The sequence below is a fragment of the Oncorhynchus masou genome, chromosome 21 (assembly GCF_036934945.1).
Source record: "Oncorhynchus masou masou isolate Uvic2021 chromosome 21, UVic_Omas_1.1, whole genome shotgun sequence".
Taxonomy (NCBI): domain Eukaryota; kingdom Metazoa; phylum Chordata; class Actinopteri; order Salmoniformes; family Salmonidae; genus Oncorhynchus; species Oncorhynchus masou.
The window spans coordinates 16,207,443-16,228,925 of record NC_088232.1 but is presented as its reverse complement, the minus strand read 5'-3'; the positions used below and the strand labels follow the sequence as shown (position 1 = coordinate 16,228,925).

At 42.5% G+C, this 21,483-nt stretch overlaps 1 protein-coding gene across 10 annotated transcripts in view; it reads right to left on the bottom strand.

Moving 5' to 3' along the window:
• The window catches only part of nrxn3a (neurexin 3a), a 470,965-nt gene that overhangs the window by 106,721 nt on the left and 342,761 nt on the right, over positions 1–21,483 (bottom strand). For all 10 annotated transcript variants that reach the window (XM_064927553.1, XM_064927554.1, XM_064927555.1 and 7 more), the window contains one exon: positions 10,180–10,361. In XM_064927553.1, coding sequence (XP_064783625.1) covers positions 10,180–10,361 — 182 coding nt within the window. The remainder of the gene's footprint in view (positions 1–10,179; positions 10,362–21,483) is intronic.

Sequence of the window (21,483 nt, the reverse complement as noted above, 5' to 3'; positions counted from 1 at the left end):
CTTCGGGGATACGCCTACAGACCGCCGACACCTCGGCCGTCGTCTCAGAGACAGCTGTTTATGCAAATCTCCTCTCAGAAGCTGCCGGCCATGTTTAAAACATGATGAGTCGTTCAAACAACTCCTTTCAGGGCCAATGACATCACTAGAGCTTCAGCTGCAGGGCTGCTATTATTATCCCGATAATAATAACGCAGCAGCAGAGACGGGGCTGTTTCTCACACTTTACACTCTTTACCTAGAAATTACAGCCCAATTCACAGCACTCGACAGTTATTTGGTAGTGAGCACTGTGACAACGAACACAATGTGAGACCCAGCTCCACTCTCCCCTTGGCTTACAATGATTATCCCTGAAGTTACTGTACACATTTAGAGACTTGGTCCTCCCGCTCTCACATCAGTCTCAGCACTTCCTAAGTATTGGCAAACCCGGCCTGTCACAACGCTATACCTCTGACCACATTAGAACAAGCCAAAACAGAGTGACAGTTTTCCACTTTCTATCGAGAATCCATCAGTGTCACTCAAACGACAGGCTGGCGAGGACGGGGAATGGGAACTGATTAGCCAATGAAATTGAAACCGGCATTAAGGTAGGTCCATCCGGACTCATCCCCCACCGTCCTCTCCAGTTTTCTGAGCCGGTCTATTTTCCGAGTTTTCGCAAACCCGAAACGGACCGGGCGAATCGATAGGCAGCGTTGGACCTGACCTTTGTGGCCAAGTGCATTTGTTTTCCATCTTCCTGCTTCATCTCAGCTTGGGTTCGGCCGCTTCTGAAAAACACGCAGCTCAAATTCATTGGCTATCAAAACCGACCACCATCCAATTTAATGCAACTTCCAGATCAGAAATATACCTTAGGGGGATCGTATTACAACTATTGCCTGCTCGCTCTGAGACACAAAGAAGCCTGAAGGGGCTACAGCTAAGCCTGCCTTTCTCCAAAGAGGGAACATATAATTATGACTTCCATCCTAAACTGATTCCATTACTCATGCTGATAAGAAGGGCCAGGGGTTTGGCGAGGGGGAGCATTACACCCCCCTCTAGGCTAACTTCCTAACCTCCTGCCAAATGTATGACCATATTAGAGACACATATTTCCTTCAGATTACACAGACCCACAAAGAATTCAAATACAAATGCAATTTTGATAAACTCCCATATCTATTGGGTGAACTACCACAGTGTGCCATCACAGCAGCAAGATTTGTGACCTGTTGCCAGTGAAGAACAAACACCATGTTAAATGAAACCCTTATTTATGTTTATTTATTTTGCACATCGTTACAACACTGTATATAGCCATAATATGACATTTGAAATGTCTCTATTCCTTTCGAACTTTTGTGAGTGTAATGTCTACTGTTAATTTATATTTCTTATTTCACTTTTGTTTGTTATCTATTTCACTTGCTTTGGCAATGTAAACATATGTTTCCCATGCCAATAAAGCACTTTGACTTGAATTGAGAGAGAGAGAGACGGAGAGCGACAGACACCGTGTGTGTGTGTGTGAGTATGTGTCGGTGTGTGTGAGTGTGCGTGTTAGATTTTCAAACAGCATTAGAGGTAATATTAAACCTTGAAGTATTGATTCATAAAGCCAGGATAATAGAGATGAAAGTTAGGTCTTTCTGAGGAGGGAGGGACACATGAAAGGAAAACCCTCAGAAAGTGTCTGCCCTGATCCTTACAGACTTCCAGAGCATTTAACCTGCCTCGCTGTGACAAGACTATGACTGTTTGATATCCTCAGTCAGAGTCTAATGAGGCATCTCTGGTATCTCGGGGTGTCTTGTCATGCTCCCCATAAAAAAACAATGGGCTTGGTAGCAATAACTGCAAAGACCTCTGTCTTCATAAAATGTCGAATTGGAAATGCCTTGGTGTCAAACCAACATAATTTATGCCCAAACACAATTTTATACACAAATATTGATACTTAAAAAAAAAATAGGAACAAGATGGGACGGGATGTAATCTCGCCCCTCTCCCTTTCTCCTTAGATTCAGGCTAAATCAAACCAATCATTTGAAATAAAAACTGTTAGAACTCCTTTCCCGCTTGTCTCCAGTAGGTCTTGTTGCTATTTAGATGGCTAGATAACGACTCCCTTTCACAGTGTACTCTATCCTGCTATGGCCCTCATTAGTACGTCTTACATCTGCCTGCTTTATTCATTCGAATGAATGACAATGGGATGTCTTGTTGTCCTGCTTGGTTGATGCAGATGTTGCCTTTGATTACTTCCATCAGGGGAGGGAATCAGCTCAGTAAAAAAAATCACAATAAGTGGGTTTACTCATTAAAACGTCTTTCTATCAATAAATACCTTTGAAGGGAAAATGACATTTTTGACATTCAAATGTTAGTTATTTAGGAGACACTCCTATCTAGAGCAATTTACAGTAGTGAGTGCATACATTCTCATACTGGTCCCCCATGGGAATCAAACACACAACCCTGGCATTGCAAGCACCATCCTCTACCAACTGAGCCAACGAGGACCCACACACTTCAGTAATATCTTCTTACCTTTATATCTACTCTACCTAAGGAGCTAGCTGTTTTACAAGACCATTTGGCAAGTGTCTCACTTGTAGCTAATCTGTTTCTGAAAGGAACACACAAGATGATCACATTAAGTTCTTAAATTCACCACCAGTTCGATGAAAACAACAGTCAATGTCAGCTAGGTGGTTTAAAAATGAAGTCCGATTTTTCCTTTGGAGTGTGTGCCGTCAAGCTTTCACAATCCTAACACAGAGGGAAACGAACAGTTCTATTACACCTATAATGGCAGCTCTCGTCCCCAGTCGAAACAAGCACAGGTAATGTGCTACCTCTCTCCCATAATGCTAGTGCCAGCTGATAGCAGTGGGAGAGTGGGAGAAGGCCCGTGGCATATTGATGCGTCTGCAGAGGAGGTTTTTCTCCTGATTGAAAATCAACGGGCGAAGTGTAGTTATGCTCCCCGCTGATTAGAACCTATCAACACTATAGATTTCCTGTACACTCTGATCTCTCTGCCTTATAGGATCTTATTGGAACACGTGGGGTGGCGACAGATGTTAGTGTCTGGGCTATTTGTCCTTTTTTTCTTGTGTGCGTCCGCTGTCGATACGTGGAGAACGACCAGGTAATGATTCTCAACTCAAAGAGATTGTACTCCCTTTATTTGGCTATAACTATTTAAACGTCTAGCCTAACCTAATTTAACCACGGTTAACTGCAGTAAGTATAGTCCATTTGAGGTTCGCTATACAATGGAAGCGATGCCATAAACTAAGGCCACGCATTTTTTTTCTATTTTTTTTTTACATAAATGCAGCAGGAAAAGAATGCTGTAAATAATTGTCATAAGAGCTCCACTTAAAGCCAGATTGGATATTTTGCCCGACCACCCATGTAAAAAGAAAAACTCTCTGTGCGAGTAGCAATTTGAAGATACATTCAGATTGGCTCTAATTATACGCTACCCAGCATGCTGTGCAGCGGTATGGAGGAAGTGAAGACTTTTGTCGTTAATGACTAGAGAGCGTTTCCCCACCAACAAATATGCATCTCGGTACAGGGACTCCTCCATTAGCAGATTACAGAAGAGAGGGGAGAGGAAGAAAGTGAATACAAAATTCCTTTACAAATAACTTTTTTCATCATCAAACTTTCTCCAATTAGTTTTTGAGTTTAGAAGAACAAAAGGGAAAAAGAGGTAAAGAACAAGAAGAGATTAATTGCTGAACTGCTGAAATAAAAATATATCAAGAAGGGAGCTAGCCCAAGTGATATAGGTAGAAAGCAAGAGAGAGAAAAAGAAAGAGAGCGAGCGAGAGCGAGAGCGAGAGAGGAAAGACTCCTTGGCACTGGTTTATCTAGGCAGATGGCCCATTTGGCTAGAGGAGCAGTCTGGTGACGCCTGATCCTCAGATCGATGAAGACTTTAATCTACAGAGAGACTTTTCATTCTGCCGGAAGAAATATGGCACCACATTACACAGCATTCCTTTGACCTAAGCACATGGGTTCCCCTTGGCTTTGGCCTGCTAAGTTTAGGAAGCACCAGCCTGCTACCGTAATGAGATGTGACTCCCAGATGATAAACTGCCATTGGATGAATCAATTCAAGCCGCAAATTTTACTTGTTCAACCAAATTGCACATCTGGATTTCGCTCAAACAGGTTCTCTGACCATATGCATGTTGTTGTAACTTAAATGGAGGAATTCTCTACTGAGTCATATTCTGATGCTTTAGGACTCAAAAGCCAAAACGTTCAATGTCAGGCCACTTCCCCCAGACTGAGAGCAGTCCGTTCATCTTACTGTTGACACCACAGCACGAAGAGAAGACAATCAAAGACAGCCAGAGGTGGAGCAATTTTGCAGATATACAGTATTGTTGCACTATGAGCCAGCCAGCACAATGAAGAATAACGAGTGCAGTGAGTAAACACTCTTTGTATCTTGTTTCTGTCTGATTCCTCTAATTCCTCTATCCAGGTTGCCATTTGGGCAGTCGACATCTGCAACAGTGGATGTGACATGTTTGAAGGACAGTGGATGTGACATTTGCCCAGCCTCAGGGGCCCGCGTGTCCACAACGAGGTGGACCTCCATCCCTGCTCTCCACAAAGGTCAGAGGATGGACGTTTATCGGGTGAAAATGCCACGTCTTGAGTCAGCCCAAGAGGAACCGACGGCGGTGAACCTGCTAACGCTCCAGAGCCCTGGGGGACAGCAGGGACAATCTGTTGTTTTACCTCACCTCCACTCTCTCCCGCTCTCCTCCTCTCTCTCCCCACCTCACTCTCCGGTCTTTTCTAGCCAAAGTCAGCATGTCAGGGCTGTGTAGAGGACGAGACCCCAGTCTGTTGCATATGTCCCAGAATAAAACACATGACCAATATCATGGTGTGGAATCATTTGACTTTGTTTAAAGGCCAAAACCATGACACTTAGGCCTATCATTGCTTTGATTTGGAGCTGCAGGGGGGGAAATTGGGAGTGATTAAAAAATTATGTTTTTGTTTTTTAAATCAAGAGTTCATATACTGTAGATTGAACAACATCTGAATGATTAACTGTCTGAACAAACGGTTTGATAGGTCTTTGTTACTTTAATAATATGTTGTTAATAAGCTAGTATGCTTTTGTTTAATGTAGTTTTCAACATGTAAAACAAAGCCAAGTTTGAATCAACCCCTATAATGACACACAAATGTCTCAATTCCCTTAACTGCAGGTTTGTGCTCCAGATTTGAGCTGATTTGGCAGGGCCAGTGTTTGTCCGCCCTTCCCCGGGAAAGAGGTCCCAATTTGGGGTGAGGTGGAGCGTAGAGGGAGGGCATGTATGGAGATCTGGTGTGGTGCCATTGCTTTGACCGCCCGTTAAGGCCGGAGGAGTCCCAACAGACCGGACTCGAGAGCCACAATAAAACAGTGGACAGATGGAGAGGGTGAAAGAAAGAAAGAGAGAACGATAGAGGAATGTGTGTGTGGGTACATGTGTCTTTGTGAGTGAGAAAGACAAATTATAGAGGATTTTTCTACCCCATCCATCCCCTTACAGAGAGTGGAGGCATTGAGGCAGCCAGCCATACAGGACAAGGTCAATCATTTATGAACAAATCCAATTAGTTGGAATATACACTATATGACCAAAAGTATGTGGACACCTGCTCGTGGAACATCTCATTCCAAAATCCTGGGCATGAATATGAAGTTGGTCCCCCTTTGCTGCTATAACAGCCTCTACTCTTCTGAGAAGGCTTTCCACCAGATGTTGGAACATTGCTGCGGGGACTTGCTTCTATTCAGCCACAAGAGCATTCATGAGGTCGGACTTGCAGTTGGTGTTCCAATTCATCCCAAAAGTGTTTGATGGAGTTGAGGTCAGGGCTCTGTGCAGGCCAGTCAAGTTCTTCCAAACCGGTCTCGACAAACCAATTCTGTATTGACCCCAACTTTGTCTTGAATCGTCTTGAACATCATTGTATGCTATAGCGTTGTATGCTGTACCCTTCACTGGAACTAAGGGGCCTAGCCCAAACCATGAAAAACAGCCCCAGACCATTATTCCTCCTCCACCAAACTTTACAGTTGGCTCTATGCATTCAGGCAGGTAGCGTTCTCCTGGCATCCGCCAAACCCAGATTTGTCCGTTGGACTGCCAGATGATGAAGAGTGATTCATCACTCCAGGGAACATGTTTCAACTGCTCCAGAGTCCAATGGCGTTAAGCTTTAGACCACTCCAGCAGACACTTGGCATTGCGCATGGTGATGTTAGGCTTGTGTGCGGCTGCTCGGCCATGGAAACCCATTTCAGGAAGCTCCTGACCAACAGTTGTTGTGCTGACGTTGCTTCCAGAGACAGTTTGGAACTCAGTAGTGTTGTAACCGAGGACAGATGATTTTCAAGTGCTCGGTGGTCCCGTTCTGTGAGCTTGTGTGGCCTACCACTTTGCGGCTGAGCCGTTGTTGCTCCTAGACATTTCCACTTCACAATAGCAGCGCTTACAGTTGAACGGGACAGCTCTAGCGGAGCAGAAATTTGACAAACTGACTTGTTGGAATGGTGGCATCCTATGACGGTGCCACGTTGAAAGTCGCTGAGCTCTTCAGTAAGGCCATTCTACTGCCAATGTTTGGCTTTGTGCACAATTTTATGCACCTGTCAGTAACGGGTGTGGCTGAAATAGCCTAATCCACTTATTTTAAGGGGTGTCCACATGCTTTTGTTTATATATTGTATTAATTCACCAGTGATGATAAAAGCACTGGACAGAGTGTGAAAAATCACAATGTATTAGACCAATGGAACTGCTTTCATTCTGCCAGGCAAACCAACTATACATTATACAGACCAGGACTCCACAAAAAGGGAGTAAGGCAGCGCTCAGTGGTGTAAAGTACTTACGTAAAAATGCTTTAAAGTAGAACATAAGTCGTTTTTGGGGGTATCTGTACTTCACTATTTATATTTTTGCCGACGTTTACTTTTACTTCACTACATTCCTAAAGAAAATAATGTACTTTTTACTCCATACATTTAGCCTGACACCCATATTACTCATTACATTTTGACAGGAAAATGGTCCAGTTCACACACTTATCAAGAGAAAATCCCTGGCCATCCCTATTGTCTCTGATCTGGTGGACTCACTAAACATCAAATGCTTCATTTGTCAATTATGTCTGAGTGTTGGAGTGTGCCCCTGGCTATCCGTCAATAAAAAATACAAATATAAATTGTGCCGTCTGGTTTGCTTAATATAAAGAATTTGAATTGATTTATACATTTACTTTTGATACTTAAGTATACTTAAAACCAAATACTTTTAGTCTTTGGTAATATTTTACTGGGTGACTTTCACTTTTACTTTCACTTTGACTTTCATCTTTACTTTTAAGTATGACAATTGAATACTTTTTCCACCACTGACAGCGCTATAGACTCTGATTCTTTATGAGTATATCTAAGAGCCAAATCTATAAAGAATAACAATTTTAAAAATCTCTCAGTGATCCTACTGACGACCCTATCGAAATTCACAGCTTAATTATTTAAAGGGCAAGACAAAATACAAAGACTGTGTGAGTATAAGTTTGTGTGTGCCTGTGTAGATGTTCAATTAGGTAAGTGTGTGTGGTGGTGTGTAGCGGTGCATGTGTGTGTGTAGATGTGTAATTTGGTATGCATGTGTGTGTGTAGATGTGTTATTTGGTATGCATGTGTGTGTGTAGATGTGTAATTTGGTATGCATGTGTGTGTGTAGATGTGTAATTTGGTATGCATGTGTGTGCGTAGATGTGTAATTTGGTATGCATGTGTGTGTGTGTGTAGATGTGTTATTTGGTATGCATGTGTGTAGATGTGTAATTTGGTATGCATGTGTGTGCGTAGATGTGTAATTTGGTATGCATGTGTGTGTGTAGATGTGTAATCTGGTATGCATGTGTGTGTGTAGATGTGTTATTTGGTATGCATGTGTGTGTAGATGTGTAATTTGGTATGCACGTGTGTGTGTAGATGTGTAATTTGGTATGCATGTGTGTGTGTAGATGTGTAATTTGGTATGCATGTGTGTGTGTAGATGTGTTATTTGGTATGCATGTGTGTGTGTAGATGTGTAATTTGGTATGCATGTGTGTGTGTGTAGATGTGTAATTTGGTATGCATGTGTGTAGATGTGTATTTGGTATGCATGTGTGTGTGTAGATGTGTATTTGGTATGCATGTGTGTGTGTAGATGTGTAATTTGGTATGCATGTGTGTGTGTAGATGTGTAATTTGGTATGCATGTGTGTGTGTAGATGTGTTATTTGGTATGCATGTGTGTGTGTGTAGATGTGTTATTTGGTATGCATGTGTGTGTGTAGATGTGTAATTTGGTATGCATGTGTGTGTGTAGATGTGTAATGCATGTATGTGGGTGTGCAGCATATGTGTGTGTGAGTGTGTATGTGAATCTAGCATAATTACACAGTGGGTTCCAAAATTATTGACAACCTTGATAAAGATTAGCAATAATGACTGTATAAAATAAATCATTCAAATATTCAAATAGCTATATTGTAAGCAAAACAATAATGGGTATTTTGTTTAAAGCTACAATATGTAACTTGTTGTGCGACCCAACCAAATTCACAGAAAAAAACGTGAGTTATCGACCTGTCTGTTCTTTTTCTATCTGTGCTATTTCTATGCTTCCCATTCTTACGTTTTATTTTTGCTTATTTTACTTTCGGTTTTGTACACCAGCTTTACACAGCTGAAAATACAATATTTTTGGTTATGGAAAATATATTTCACAGCGGTTTGGATGGTACTATGATTCCCTACACAATTACTGCAAAATTATTGACACCCCTTAAGAGTCTTATTTTTATTTATTTTTACCTTTATTTAACTAGTTTATAAATAAAGTAGTCAAATGTTCCTAGTACGCAATCACTACATCAAGCTTGTGACTCTACAAACTTGTTGAATGTATTTGTAGTTTGTTTTGGTTATGTTTCAGATTATTTTGTGTCCAATAGAAATAAATGGTGAACAATGTATTGTGTCATTTTGGAGTAATTTTTGATTATAAATGAGAATATAATATGTTTCTACCATGATTACAGATAATCCTGAATGAATTGTGAATAATAATGAGTGAGAAAGTTACAGAGGGTCAAATATCTTACCCCCAGATTCGCTAACCTCATGCATGTCTTGGGGTATGACCTTTGACCCTCTGTAACTTTCGCACTCATCATTATTCACAATTCATTCAGGATTATCCGTAATCATGGTAGAATCTACATTCATGTAGAAGTGGTAAGAAACATATTGTATTCTTATGTACAATAAAACTCCAAAATGACAAAATACATTATTTACCATTAATTTCTATTGGGCACAAAATAATCTGAAACACAACCAAAACAAACTGCAACGTTTCTAGAGTCACAAGATTGATGCAGTCATGGGAATATGTGACCAAATACTAAACTTTGGATTACTTTATTTACAATAACCTTTAGGGGTGTCAATCATTTTTACCTCTACCTTTATGAAAGAAATATATAGTTATTGTTAAACAAAATCTATTTATCTGAGAAATTGTATTAGTATAAAATCAAATAAAATAGCAACAAATTTAGCTGAGTACTTATTTATGCGTGTGTGCAAACTGTGCATATGTGTGTGTGCGTGTGTGCGTAAAGCCACTGCCAAGACTAGAAGATCCTTCCGGGGAGAATGAAGGAAATCTAGCATGATGAGATGAGATCAGCACTAACAGGAGGAGAGCCACCGGCGTGCAGACCACTCGCCACACACACACACACACCCCCCCACTCCTGACGTCACTCTGTGTTACTCATATAACAACATCAAAACACAATAATCTAGAACAGAAAACCACAAAATCATCCACATCATGTGAATTAATCTCCTAGCCACTGTCCTTTTACACATCAGCTCCTCATCGGATATAACCCAATGCAACTCGTATACAGTGGCAGGGATACATGGTGAGATGATGACAGAGAAAGAGAGAGAGGGAGAGAAAACGAAGCAGGAGAGAGACAGAGAAAAAGAGAGAAAGAGAGAACGAGTGAAAGAACAACAGAGAAACGGACATAGAAATAAAAGATACAGAGCAAGAGTATAGTGTAACTTACGATGTGGAGCATGAGATAGTCTCCCAGACCCGGAGCACTGTCTATCCGGACCAAGATGCCATCCTTTAGGGAAGTACTGAACCCTATGGTCAGTCTGTCTGTGCGCGTGCTTGGCCTCTCGTTGGCTGGCCAGTTGAACGTAATGAGGCCTCCTCCTTTCCCAAAGATATAAGTCATCCCAGCTGAGGAGAAATAGGAGAGAGAGGCAGAGGATTAACTAAAAGGCTTTGACAGGAGGAATAGTTTTTCAAAGCGAAGTGAGAGTAGGATAATGTGAGCCCATGATCCCACCAAACAATTTTTATTAGAATATGGGGTTGATTATTGGTGTTTGTCCTTTGTCCTTTTTTGTAAAGAAAATAATTTCATCAAAATGTTTGGTGAAGATGTTTGTTGCAAAAAAAGAACTATGAATACACAAACCACACACACTCCAGAAATTATGATACCAGTGAGCTGTGATGTGTGATGTACACAGCCAAATTACTACACGGCGAAGCACAGGAGCAAAACACTATTCATTTTTATTAACGACAGCAACCATCACTCCCCAACCAGCAACCATTTCCCTATCATGACGATAGAGAAAAACTCTGTAACCACTGGCATTCCATTAAAGTGTTGGGGACCAAGTAGGCCAAAGTCTTAGAAAATATCAATTTTGGGAGGGTGTGTAAGTTGTCTAGTTCTGCCTCACCTGGTTCCTGAACCCAAGTCTCACGAGAGGTTTCGGAATGACTAATGTTCTCACCTGGGTCAGATAAGTCGTAATTCACCAGCTGATATTCTCTATCCCAGACCCCATGGGAAATACTGTGACCTATACAAGTTAAATATAATTCCTTCCAACAGGGATTAGCAATAGAGGTTCTGAGGAATGAATTCTCCAGTTCACATGTATTATACATGAAAGAAGAAAGACCCCAGGAGAATGTCTTTAGAGTGGAAATCGAGCAATATTCCAAATGTAATGTGAATTGAGTGAACCCAAACACACAGAGATGTACTCTGTTTCTGTAGTTGTAGAGAAGTTCAAGTAGTTATTGGGGCTACAGGCAGTTCATAGCCATGACTTTTGTGTGTATGTGTGTGTGTGTGTGCTTGTATGTCAGTGTGCGTGTCTGAGTGTATGTGTGTGTGGGCATGCTTGTGTGTGTGTGCGTCTTGTGTATGTTTGATGGCATGCACGTGTGTATTCTAAGGCTATAAGGACCAGCTGGCTCTACCTCTCCCTCTCTAGTTGTGTGTCAAGTAGAACAGCTGGCCCTCAGTGGGAGCATGGCCACATCACATAAACATTTACATAACATTTGCATTTAAGTCCCAGCATTTGCACTTCAGACAGGCCTACTGTAGAGTACAAACTACACAGGGTACATATACTATTTACAAAGTATCAATGCATCAGAATGCAGTAGGCGTTGCAAATATATCACTCATCTCTTCTCACAGTCCATCATAATCAAGGAAGCTCCTACAATACACCGTCGATGGTCTTATTTTACTTCTGATGGTTAAATAAGCAGCACCAGGCATGCCTCAGTTCTTCTCTTTCCATTGGGGGATTTGGTTGCCCTGTGATACTGAATAATATATGCAATCATTACTCAATTAATCAATGAAGAAGCATTTAGCTTCAGAAGTGCCCTTGCAGCCTTGTTGAGGGGTGCTTCAGAGGTTAAGCAATATATACTTTACAGATGCAAAAGACGAAAGAGAGACCTTTGATGGAGGCAAGATGTTGAACTTTGAGACTTTGCAGTGTACATGTCAAAAAACAACAGATCTGTTGATGGCATGGAGCCGTTTGATAAAAAATTTGCTTCACCTCAAGTGCAACAATTTGACTTAACAAGAACTGCAATGCTGCTGGGTTTTCACGCTAAAACAGTTTCCTATGTGTATCAAGAATGGTCCACCACCGAAGGACATCCAGCTAACTTGACACAACTGTAGGAAGCATTGGCATCAACATTGTACCTTGTAGAGTCTGTGCCCTGACGAATTGAGGCTGTTCTGAGGACAAAAGGAGGTGCCACTCAATATAAGGAAAGTGTTCCTAATGTTTGGTACACTTAGCTTAGTATAAAGTACGGTTTTAATAGAAAGTGGTCAAAGGGAGTTACATCCTTTTAGACAGATTGGTAGATGGATAGATAAACCAGCATCAGGTGGCAGCGAAGGAACTTCATAAACCAGATTATAAAATAATAAAAAGTCTGTGGGCTCCATCCGATTAAGACAACACAGCAGGGCAATTTCCCATCCTGCTGCCCAGCAGAAATGCATGATGGGATTGGCCTGAGCCCAGGCCCTGGCGGTGATGGTCTTGCCAGCATTGGGGTGAGACGCTGTGCCAAAGATTATCTATTATATTGAAAAGATAGCCGAGTGACCGCTCTAACAATGGAAATACATGTCCTTAATGATTTTAGGAAGGCGAGATCAGGTGGGACCATTCTAGGCAATGAGAAGGCAGACACGTGCGCGAACAACAGGCACAACTGAGTTGTTTTCTCTAAGTTGTCGGAATGCCACACGCAACCATTTATGTCTGTATATACTTATGTCAGCATAAACATTATGAAACTTCTATTAGATCAAATAAGACTCCCGTAATTCGGCACTCTCATATAGACCACCACACAAAAACGGGCTTCTCTCACGAGGACAGATTTTGGGCGGAGTAAATCCTCTCGTTTCCCCTCTTCCTCTCTGGCTGTACCCTATGACTGGCTGCTCCATGGCTGATATACTTATCTTGTTCTCATTAAGAGGAAGTCCAGTCACTGTTTCTAGTGAAATATTCTGCATGAAAGATAGCTGAAAAAGAAGAATGGGTATTTATGGTTTACTACTCGAACGCCAAAATAAACTGATGTGTGACTGTACTCTAATAAACTGGCCAAGAATGAGGCGGGATATCTTCTATTGGAATGATCATTATACAGTATTTCACTGAATGAATGAATAACGTTCTCAAAACCCTTCGTCATGCTTAGAAAAGAGAGTTAGATAACTCCACTCAGAGTTACGCAAGCGGGGATAAAGTGCATTATCAATAATTGAGCTTAGAGTGACTGTGACTCTTGGCGTTCTTATCAGAATCAGAGAGGGGGATTACTTAGACATCTTAAGATGTGTCATACGATGGCAAGACGTCTTTAGAAGATCCACTTCCCGAAGACCAAAAAATATATGAGGCAACACCATCGTGAGTTAATTTCAAGTTTCAACAAACTTTTTCAATTAGTTTAAATACACTTTTCCATATGACAGCAAGTTGTTTTACCATTCAGACACCGACCTAGACACACAATGACGCAGACGCTTTTAAAACAATTAAAGACCAGAAAAGGCCTTCCATTGTGCGTATTGATGAGCATGATGCATTTTCTTCATAATGCTTTCCAGGTATGCGTGTAAATTAATAATGTGGCAGAATGTAAAAAAAAAAGAGAAGATGGCCTGAACCGCTAACAGCTCCACAAAAGAGGTTCTCTTTTCAACGTGACGACGTGTGCACCTATAATTGAATAATATGGCTTTAAAACTACTAATGGGTATAGTCAGAGAAACCTGACAGGCAATTCAGTTGGGAGACAGCTCTTCGAGAAAAGAAGACAAGACTGATGGTTTGGTTTGAATTTTCATGAACTGATGCAAAGACTGGATAATGGCTTTCTAAGAATTGTTCGAAAAAGAAATGCAATACTTATGGTTTAAATGTAATGTTATGTGACGATGTGCGCTGAGAGTCGGGAAGCAGGTTCAGAGAGTGTGTGTTTTAATACATAAACACAATACCATACAAAACAAGAAACACTAAATGCACACAGACATGAAATGGAAACAATAATGCCTGGGGAAGGAACCAACGGGAGTGACATATATGGTGACATATATCAGTGAGGTGATGGAGTCCATGTGAGTCTGATGATACGCAGGTGCGCGTAATGATGGTGAGCAGCCTGGTGACCTAGAGGCCGGAGAGGGAGCACACGACGCGCAGAACCTGCCACAGGACGACGACCAAAATGACGATGCCGGGGATCAGGAGTGGACCTGTCACCTCTGCTGAGGCACGGGAAATTTGTCAATCCGACAGAGACGCAGGAGCATGGCGACCTAGAGCGCTGGAGAGAGAGCATAGTGTTTCTTGTGACGGTAACCCTTCCCCGGCGGTTTCGGCTCCAGCCACAGGACGCCAATCAAAGGGACGATCCCAGGGATCAGGAGCGGAGCGGTTACCCCAGCTGATCCCAGGGATCAAGAGCGGAGCGGTTACCCCAGCTGATCCCAGGGATCAGGAGCGGAGCGGTTACCCCAGCTGATGCCAGGGATCAGGAGCGGAGCGGTTACCCCTGCTGATGCCAGGGATCAGGAGCTGAGCGGTTACCCCAGCTGATGCGCGGGAATTTGTCGCCGTCTGGAGCACGGTAACCTGACGAGCCGGTGGAAGCAGGGGAGCCTGGCGATCCGGCGAAGGCATGAAAGCCCGACGAGCGGCTGAGACAGGGGAGCCTGGCGAGCCAGTGGAGGCAGGGGAGCGTGGTGATATGTCTGAAGCATGAGAGCCTGTAGCGGCTCCCGGACCCAAAGTCATTCCAACTGAAAAAAAAATGAAAAAAAAAACTCCCTGATGCTTCCCTTAGGTGAGGCATTATTCTGTAACGATGTGCACTGAGAGTCGGGAAGCAAGTTCAGGGAGTGCATATTTTAATAAATAAACACAACATAATACAAAACAAGAAACACTAACAGCTCACAGACATGAAACAGAAACAATAACGCCTGGGGAAGGAACCAACGGGAGTGACATATAAAGTGAAGGTAATCAGGGAGGTGATGGAGACCAGGTGAGTCTGAACACGTGCAGGTACGCGTAATGATGGTGACAGGTGTGCGCCATAACGAGCAGCCTGGTGACCTAGCGGCCGGAGAGGGAGCACATGTGACATGTTCTGACCCAGAGCAAAAGCTTTACCACCATCACCCCATACCACATTTGATCAAAACCTGGCATTCGCTTCCAATAAAACCACCATAGTTCTCTTCTCTGTTGAAGGCCATAAGTGTTTACTTACGTCTCAGCATCGCCTTTATCCAACCCGGAGGGTTGCCAGTTCAAATCCCAGATGCGACTGGAAATATCTTGTAAATATCAAAGATGCCTAGATGCCATTGCCTGTCGTTGTGCCCTTAAGAAAGGAACTTTACCCCCACAACAACAACTCCGGGCGCCCATCACTCTCCTTCTTGGTCAAATAGCCCTCCTTCTTGGTCAAACAGCCCGGAGGTGTGTTGGGTCATTGTCCTGTTGAAAAACAAATGATAGTCCCACTAAGCACAAACGAGATGGGATGGCGTATCACTGGAGAATGCTGTGGTAGCCATGCTGGTTAAGTGTGCCTTGAATTCGAAATAAATCACAGACAGTGTCAACAGCAAAGCACCATCACACCTCCTTCATGCTTCATGGTGGGAGCCACACATGCGGAGATCATCCGTTCACCTATCCTGTGTCTCACAAAGAAACCAAAAATCTCAAATTTGGACTCATCTGAGCAAAGGACAGATTTCCACCGGTCAAATGTCCATTGCTCGTGTTTCTTGACACAAGCAACTCTCATCTTCTTATTTGTGTCCTTTGGTAGTGGTTTCTTTGCAACAATTTGACAATGAAGACCTGATTCAGGCAGTCTCCACTGAACAGTTGATGTTGAGATGTGTCTGTTACTCTGCGGAGCATTTATTTGGGTTGCAATCTGAGGCTGGTAACTCTAATGAACTTATCCTCTGTAGCAGAAACTCTGGGTCTTCCTTTCCTGTGGCGGTCCTCATGAGAGGCAGTGTCATCATAGCGCTAGATGGTTTTTGAGACTACACTTGAAGAAATATTACAGATTGACTGACCTTCATGCCTTCAATTAATGATGGACTGTCATTTCTCTTTGCTTATTTGAGCTGTTCTTGCCCTAATATGCACTAGGTATGTTACCAAATAGGGCTATCTTCGGTATACCAACCCTAACTTGTCACAACACAACTGTTTGGCTCAAATGTATGAAGGAGGAAAGAAATTCCACAAATTATCTTTTACCAAGGCACACCTGTTAATTGAAATGCATTCCAGGTGACAACCTCATGATGCTGGTTGAGAGAATGCCAAGAGTGTGCAAAGCTGTCATCAAGGCAAAGGGTGGCTACTTGGAAGTAAATATAAAATATATTTTGATTTGTTTAACACTTTTTTGGTTACTAAATGATTCCATGTGTGTTATTTCATAGATTTGATGTCTTCACTATTATCCTACAATGTATAAAATAGTAAACATTAAGAAAAACCCTATAATGGGTATGTGTGTCCAAACATTTGACTGGTACTGTATGTGTATATGTGTGTCTTTCGGAGGGGTTGGGTTAAGAGGAAGTTCAATTTCAGTCGGACCTTCTGTGCAAAATAAAGTGATCTTCATCTCGTCATAGTGATTGAAATTATGTTCCATATTTTTACGAATTAAGGTGTCAATAACTCATGCACAAACACACAAAGCCTGCGCGTCATAGCACACTCGACCTCATGCATGTAAGATGAGAGTGTGTGGTGGCTTGCTTTCATCTATTGTAGATCATATCAGATTCTTTACCATTCTACACGCCGCTCATCTCATATACAATATGAAAACAGTACACACACACACACACACACACACACACACACACACACACACACACACACACACACACACACACACACACACACACACACACACACACACACACACACACACACACACACAGATATGCACACAGACAAGTCATCACTTGTATACATACATATGTTCACTTGCCTCCATGGATACACAAAAACAAAAACACACACACACACTCACACTCCGAAAGACAGACTTTCCAAGACATAGCAATCTGCACACTTGGACACACATGCACACACACAATCCCAGATCTCATACAGTTTCTAAAATGGAAAGCTTTAAGCAGTTCAAGCCCCCCCATGGGATGATCTTGAGAGAGGAGCAGAAGTATTGTGAGAGAGTCGAGGGCTTTGACATCTATCAGCTGAGCAATTGGATTCCAGATCTTCTTAGATAAGAGACTGATTGGAGTGGGAGTTTAGTGGAGAGAGAGAGGAGGAGAGATGGAGAGAGAGAGAGAGAGCCTGACGAGAGTGCGACAAACATCCATCTCCCCCACCTTCACAAAGCCAACCATTTTGCCATTTATCAGCAGTTAACACGATTACATTAAGACTGATGCATGGAAATTAGGCCAATTAGTTAGATATAAACCCAGCTAAAATCAAAGGGAAACTGAGCGACGAACCATAGAGTGATGCCAAATCAAACGTAAGCTTCCTGTACTATTACCCACTGTTGATCACTGGTATGTAGGTCAGAGCTGTGGTCAATTCTATTTCATTTCCTTGGAACTCAGCTTGGAAATGTCTCCATAGCAGAGTTGGGGTCAATTCCATTTCAATTCCAGTCAGTGGAATTTAACATGGAGTATTCCTATTGAACTGTAATGCCATTCCCGAGTTCACATGAGGTTACTTTGGATGAATTGGGATGAATGACCCTAACTCTCATTACCAGTCCTGTAGGTGGGTTGATATCACCATGAATAAACAGCAGAGGAACCATCTCTCAGGCACTGATGATTACATATGGCAGTTATGTACTGCTTGTTGTGCACAGCATGTCTCTTCCCGGGAGTTATTCCTCTCCTCCTTCCCCCCTTTTCTGCTGTCATACTGTGACTACAGGGGAGTAACGTTACGGCTCAGAGCGACGGGGAATGAAGATACCGCTCAGAGAGCGAGGGAGGAAAGGGAGGGGAGAGGAGGTGGAGGGGAGAAAGAGGTAGATTGGAGGGGAGGGTACAGCCAAGCAATATCAAAAGTGTCACCGTGTGGTGTAGCATCGCAGCTGGTGAAAATGGGATAAACTGGGGAGGCAGAAGAGAGGAGAGATGGGATTTTGATAGAGCCTGCTTTGTAGACGCCACCTTTAGACCTCAAAAGAACATCATTTTCAAAGAAACTTGGCCCACAGTTCTCTGAGGTGTGCTTCCCCACGACCGGGGGGGGGGGGGGGGGGGGGGCTGAAGGACCACAGCTACCAAAGTACAGAGACTGACAGAATTAATGAGGAGAGATGACTTACGCACAAATTGAGGAGGGGGTAAGAATGAGGGGAGAGATACTCATCTAGTGTCCCAGAGAACTTTCCAAGGGACCCGTCTTTCATGTGAAATATATCACTGATTTGATGATGAATACACCATAGTTACAGTATGTATATCATTCATCACATATATCAACACAAAGTCTGTTTTAGTATTTGATGTACGTTAAGTGTGGGAGCCGTGTCTTGCCGACCCACAGAATGCCAGATAGCCTTGTGAAAGCAAGACCAGGTTGAGTACCAGACAAAAGGAGTCATTGATACACAACCCTTAGTTGTGATCATTTCTCAGATGGCGTAGTCAGCTTGGGACCGTTTCTATTGTTTACACATTGTGGAGTCCAACAGCTTGCCGGGCCATCTGTAGGAAATGGCTGTGAGGACCGGGGAGACCTGAGGGAGGTTGGCGAGATAGCCGGGCTGCAGTACAATGTGCCATTTCAGCATCTCCTACATCCAATTGTTTGCAGTTTGTTTGGTTCTTTGGGGACTTACAAAATTGTATTCCTTTTCAAAATAGGGACCATTGAAAAGAGTGATAGCTTACATGCCACATTATGAAAATGCCATGGCGGCAGGTAGCCTAGTGGTTAGAGAGTTGGACTAGTCACCGAAAGGTTGCAAGATCGAATACCTGAGCTGACAAGGTAAAAATCTGCCCCTGAACAAGGCAGTTAACCCACTGTTCCTAGGCTGTCATTGAAAATAAGAATTTGTTCTTAACCGACTTGCCTAGTTAAGTAATGGTAAAATGCCATAAAAAATATACAAAATCTTATGCAATCAGAAAAAAAACAACTGAGTATATATTAGGGCAGGCTGTTGCAGTGACCATATTACCGCCACACCAGCAGTCATGAGTCATGATCTCAGTCAAATTCCTGTCACTGTAATCTCCTTTTATGCACTCTGGTCGCTCTTGGCCTGGTACTCCGGGCTCCATTGTCCCTCTAACCACTCTGACATCAATGCAAATACAATTAAAATCACATCAAACACATAATCAAAACAGTCTCATGCTTTAAAAACTCACCTCACTGTAATAGATCAATTTGAAGAAAGACATTCAACAACTGGTTGAAGCTGAGTGGAAAACAGGGTCGTTGTGGATGATGTTGGATGAATTCAAAACAACCAGACACATATTACAGCGTATGCTTACGCAATGTTTGCGCCGTTATACAATACACAGTTTAATAGCCTATTACGCAGGCAGAAAAAACACCCCAAAAACCATAGATTTAAGATGTACATAAATGGTCTAGACTATATTCTAAAAATGAAACAAATTCTAGTATTGGACTTTGAGTGTGGACTGTAGTATGATGCATACTGGATGGTCTGGTAACATTACGCTACGCTACAAACTTTTTATACATGAGTCTGGAGACTACGGTAGACAATGCTGTTGGTTCATTTACTGTGCATGGCAGTTTACAGAGTTGACCTACAATGAAAGTTTTATTTGATTTTGAATAGCCTAGTAATAGGGCATTTATTTTTTATCCATTTTAATAGGCTGACACAGTACCTTTAGCCACACAATATCTCACCAACGTGCGTTTCCATCTCCTCTTCCTCGTGAAAGGGGCTGTCAACAGTTTAATGAAATATGTTAAGTTGTGCAAACATGTTACTATCGATGTTCCCGAACAGATTTCACTTGGTTTACCAAATTAGGCACTGGGTAGCTGCAAGAACAGCGTTAGAGAGCTCATGACATAGAGAGTTTGGGCGGAACCTCACACTCAACGTCAACAAAACTAAGGAGATGATTGTGGACTTCAGGAAACAGCAGAGGGAACACCCCCCTATCCACATCGATGGAACAGTAGTGGAGAGGGTAGTAAGTTTTAAGTTCCTCGGCATACACATCACAGACAAACTGAATTGGTCCACCCACACAGACAGCATCGTGAAGAAGGCGCAGCAGCGCCTCTTCAACCTCAGGAGGCTGAAGAAATTCGGCTTGTCACCAAAAGCACTCACAAACTTCTACAGATGCACAATCGAGAGCATCCTGGCGGGCTGTATCACCGCCTGGTACGGCAACTGCTCCGCCCACAACCGTAAGGCTCTCCAGAGGGTAGTGAGGTCTGCACAACGCATCACCGGGGGCAAACTACCTGCCCTCCAGGACACCTACACCACCCGATGTTACAGGAAGGCCATAAAGATCATCAAGGACAACAACCACCCGAGCCACTGCCTGTTCACCCCGCTATCATCCAGAAGGCGAGGTCAGTACAGGTGCATCAAAGCTGGGACCGAGAGACTGAAAAACAGCTTCTATCTCAAGGCCATCAGACTGTTAAACAGCAACCACTAACATTGAGTGGCTGCTGCCAACACACTGACTCAACTCCAGCCAGTTTAATAATGGGAATTGATGGGAAATGATGTAAAATATATCATTAGCCACTTTAAACAATGCTACCTAATATAATGTTTCCATACCCTACATTATTCATCTCATATGTATACGTATATACTGTACTCTATATCATCCACTGCATCTTTATGTAATACATGTATCACTAGCCACTTTAACTATGCCACTTTATTTACATACTCATCTCATATGTATATACTGTACTCGATACCGTCTACTGTATCTTGCCTATGCTGCTCTGTACCATCACTCATTCATATATCTTTATGTACATATACTTTATCCCCTTATACTTGTGTATAAGACAATAGTTTTGGAATTGTTAGTTAGATTACTTGTTGGTTATTACTGCACTGTCGGAACTAGAAGCACAAGCATTTCTCTACACTCGCATTAACATCTGCTAACCATGTGTATGTGACAAATAAACTTTGATTTGATTTGGAATATCACCTATCGCGAAGCAAAAGGCTGAATGCTCCTGAAACAGTGGTAGATGCGTGGAATGAAATATGTCTTCTTATAAGGCCAGACATTTCTATATGCAAATCCCGTTTGAAAGCAGAGTTTTGATGGTTGCCACTAAAATGAGGAGGATCCTAGCATATTTATTTCTCAGCTGCTTATATTAAGCACATGCTCTGTTCTGCATAACTGAAAAACTAACCAAGGGAACGCAGCCTCCATTCGCTATTTGAGTGC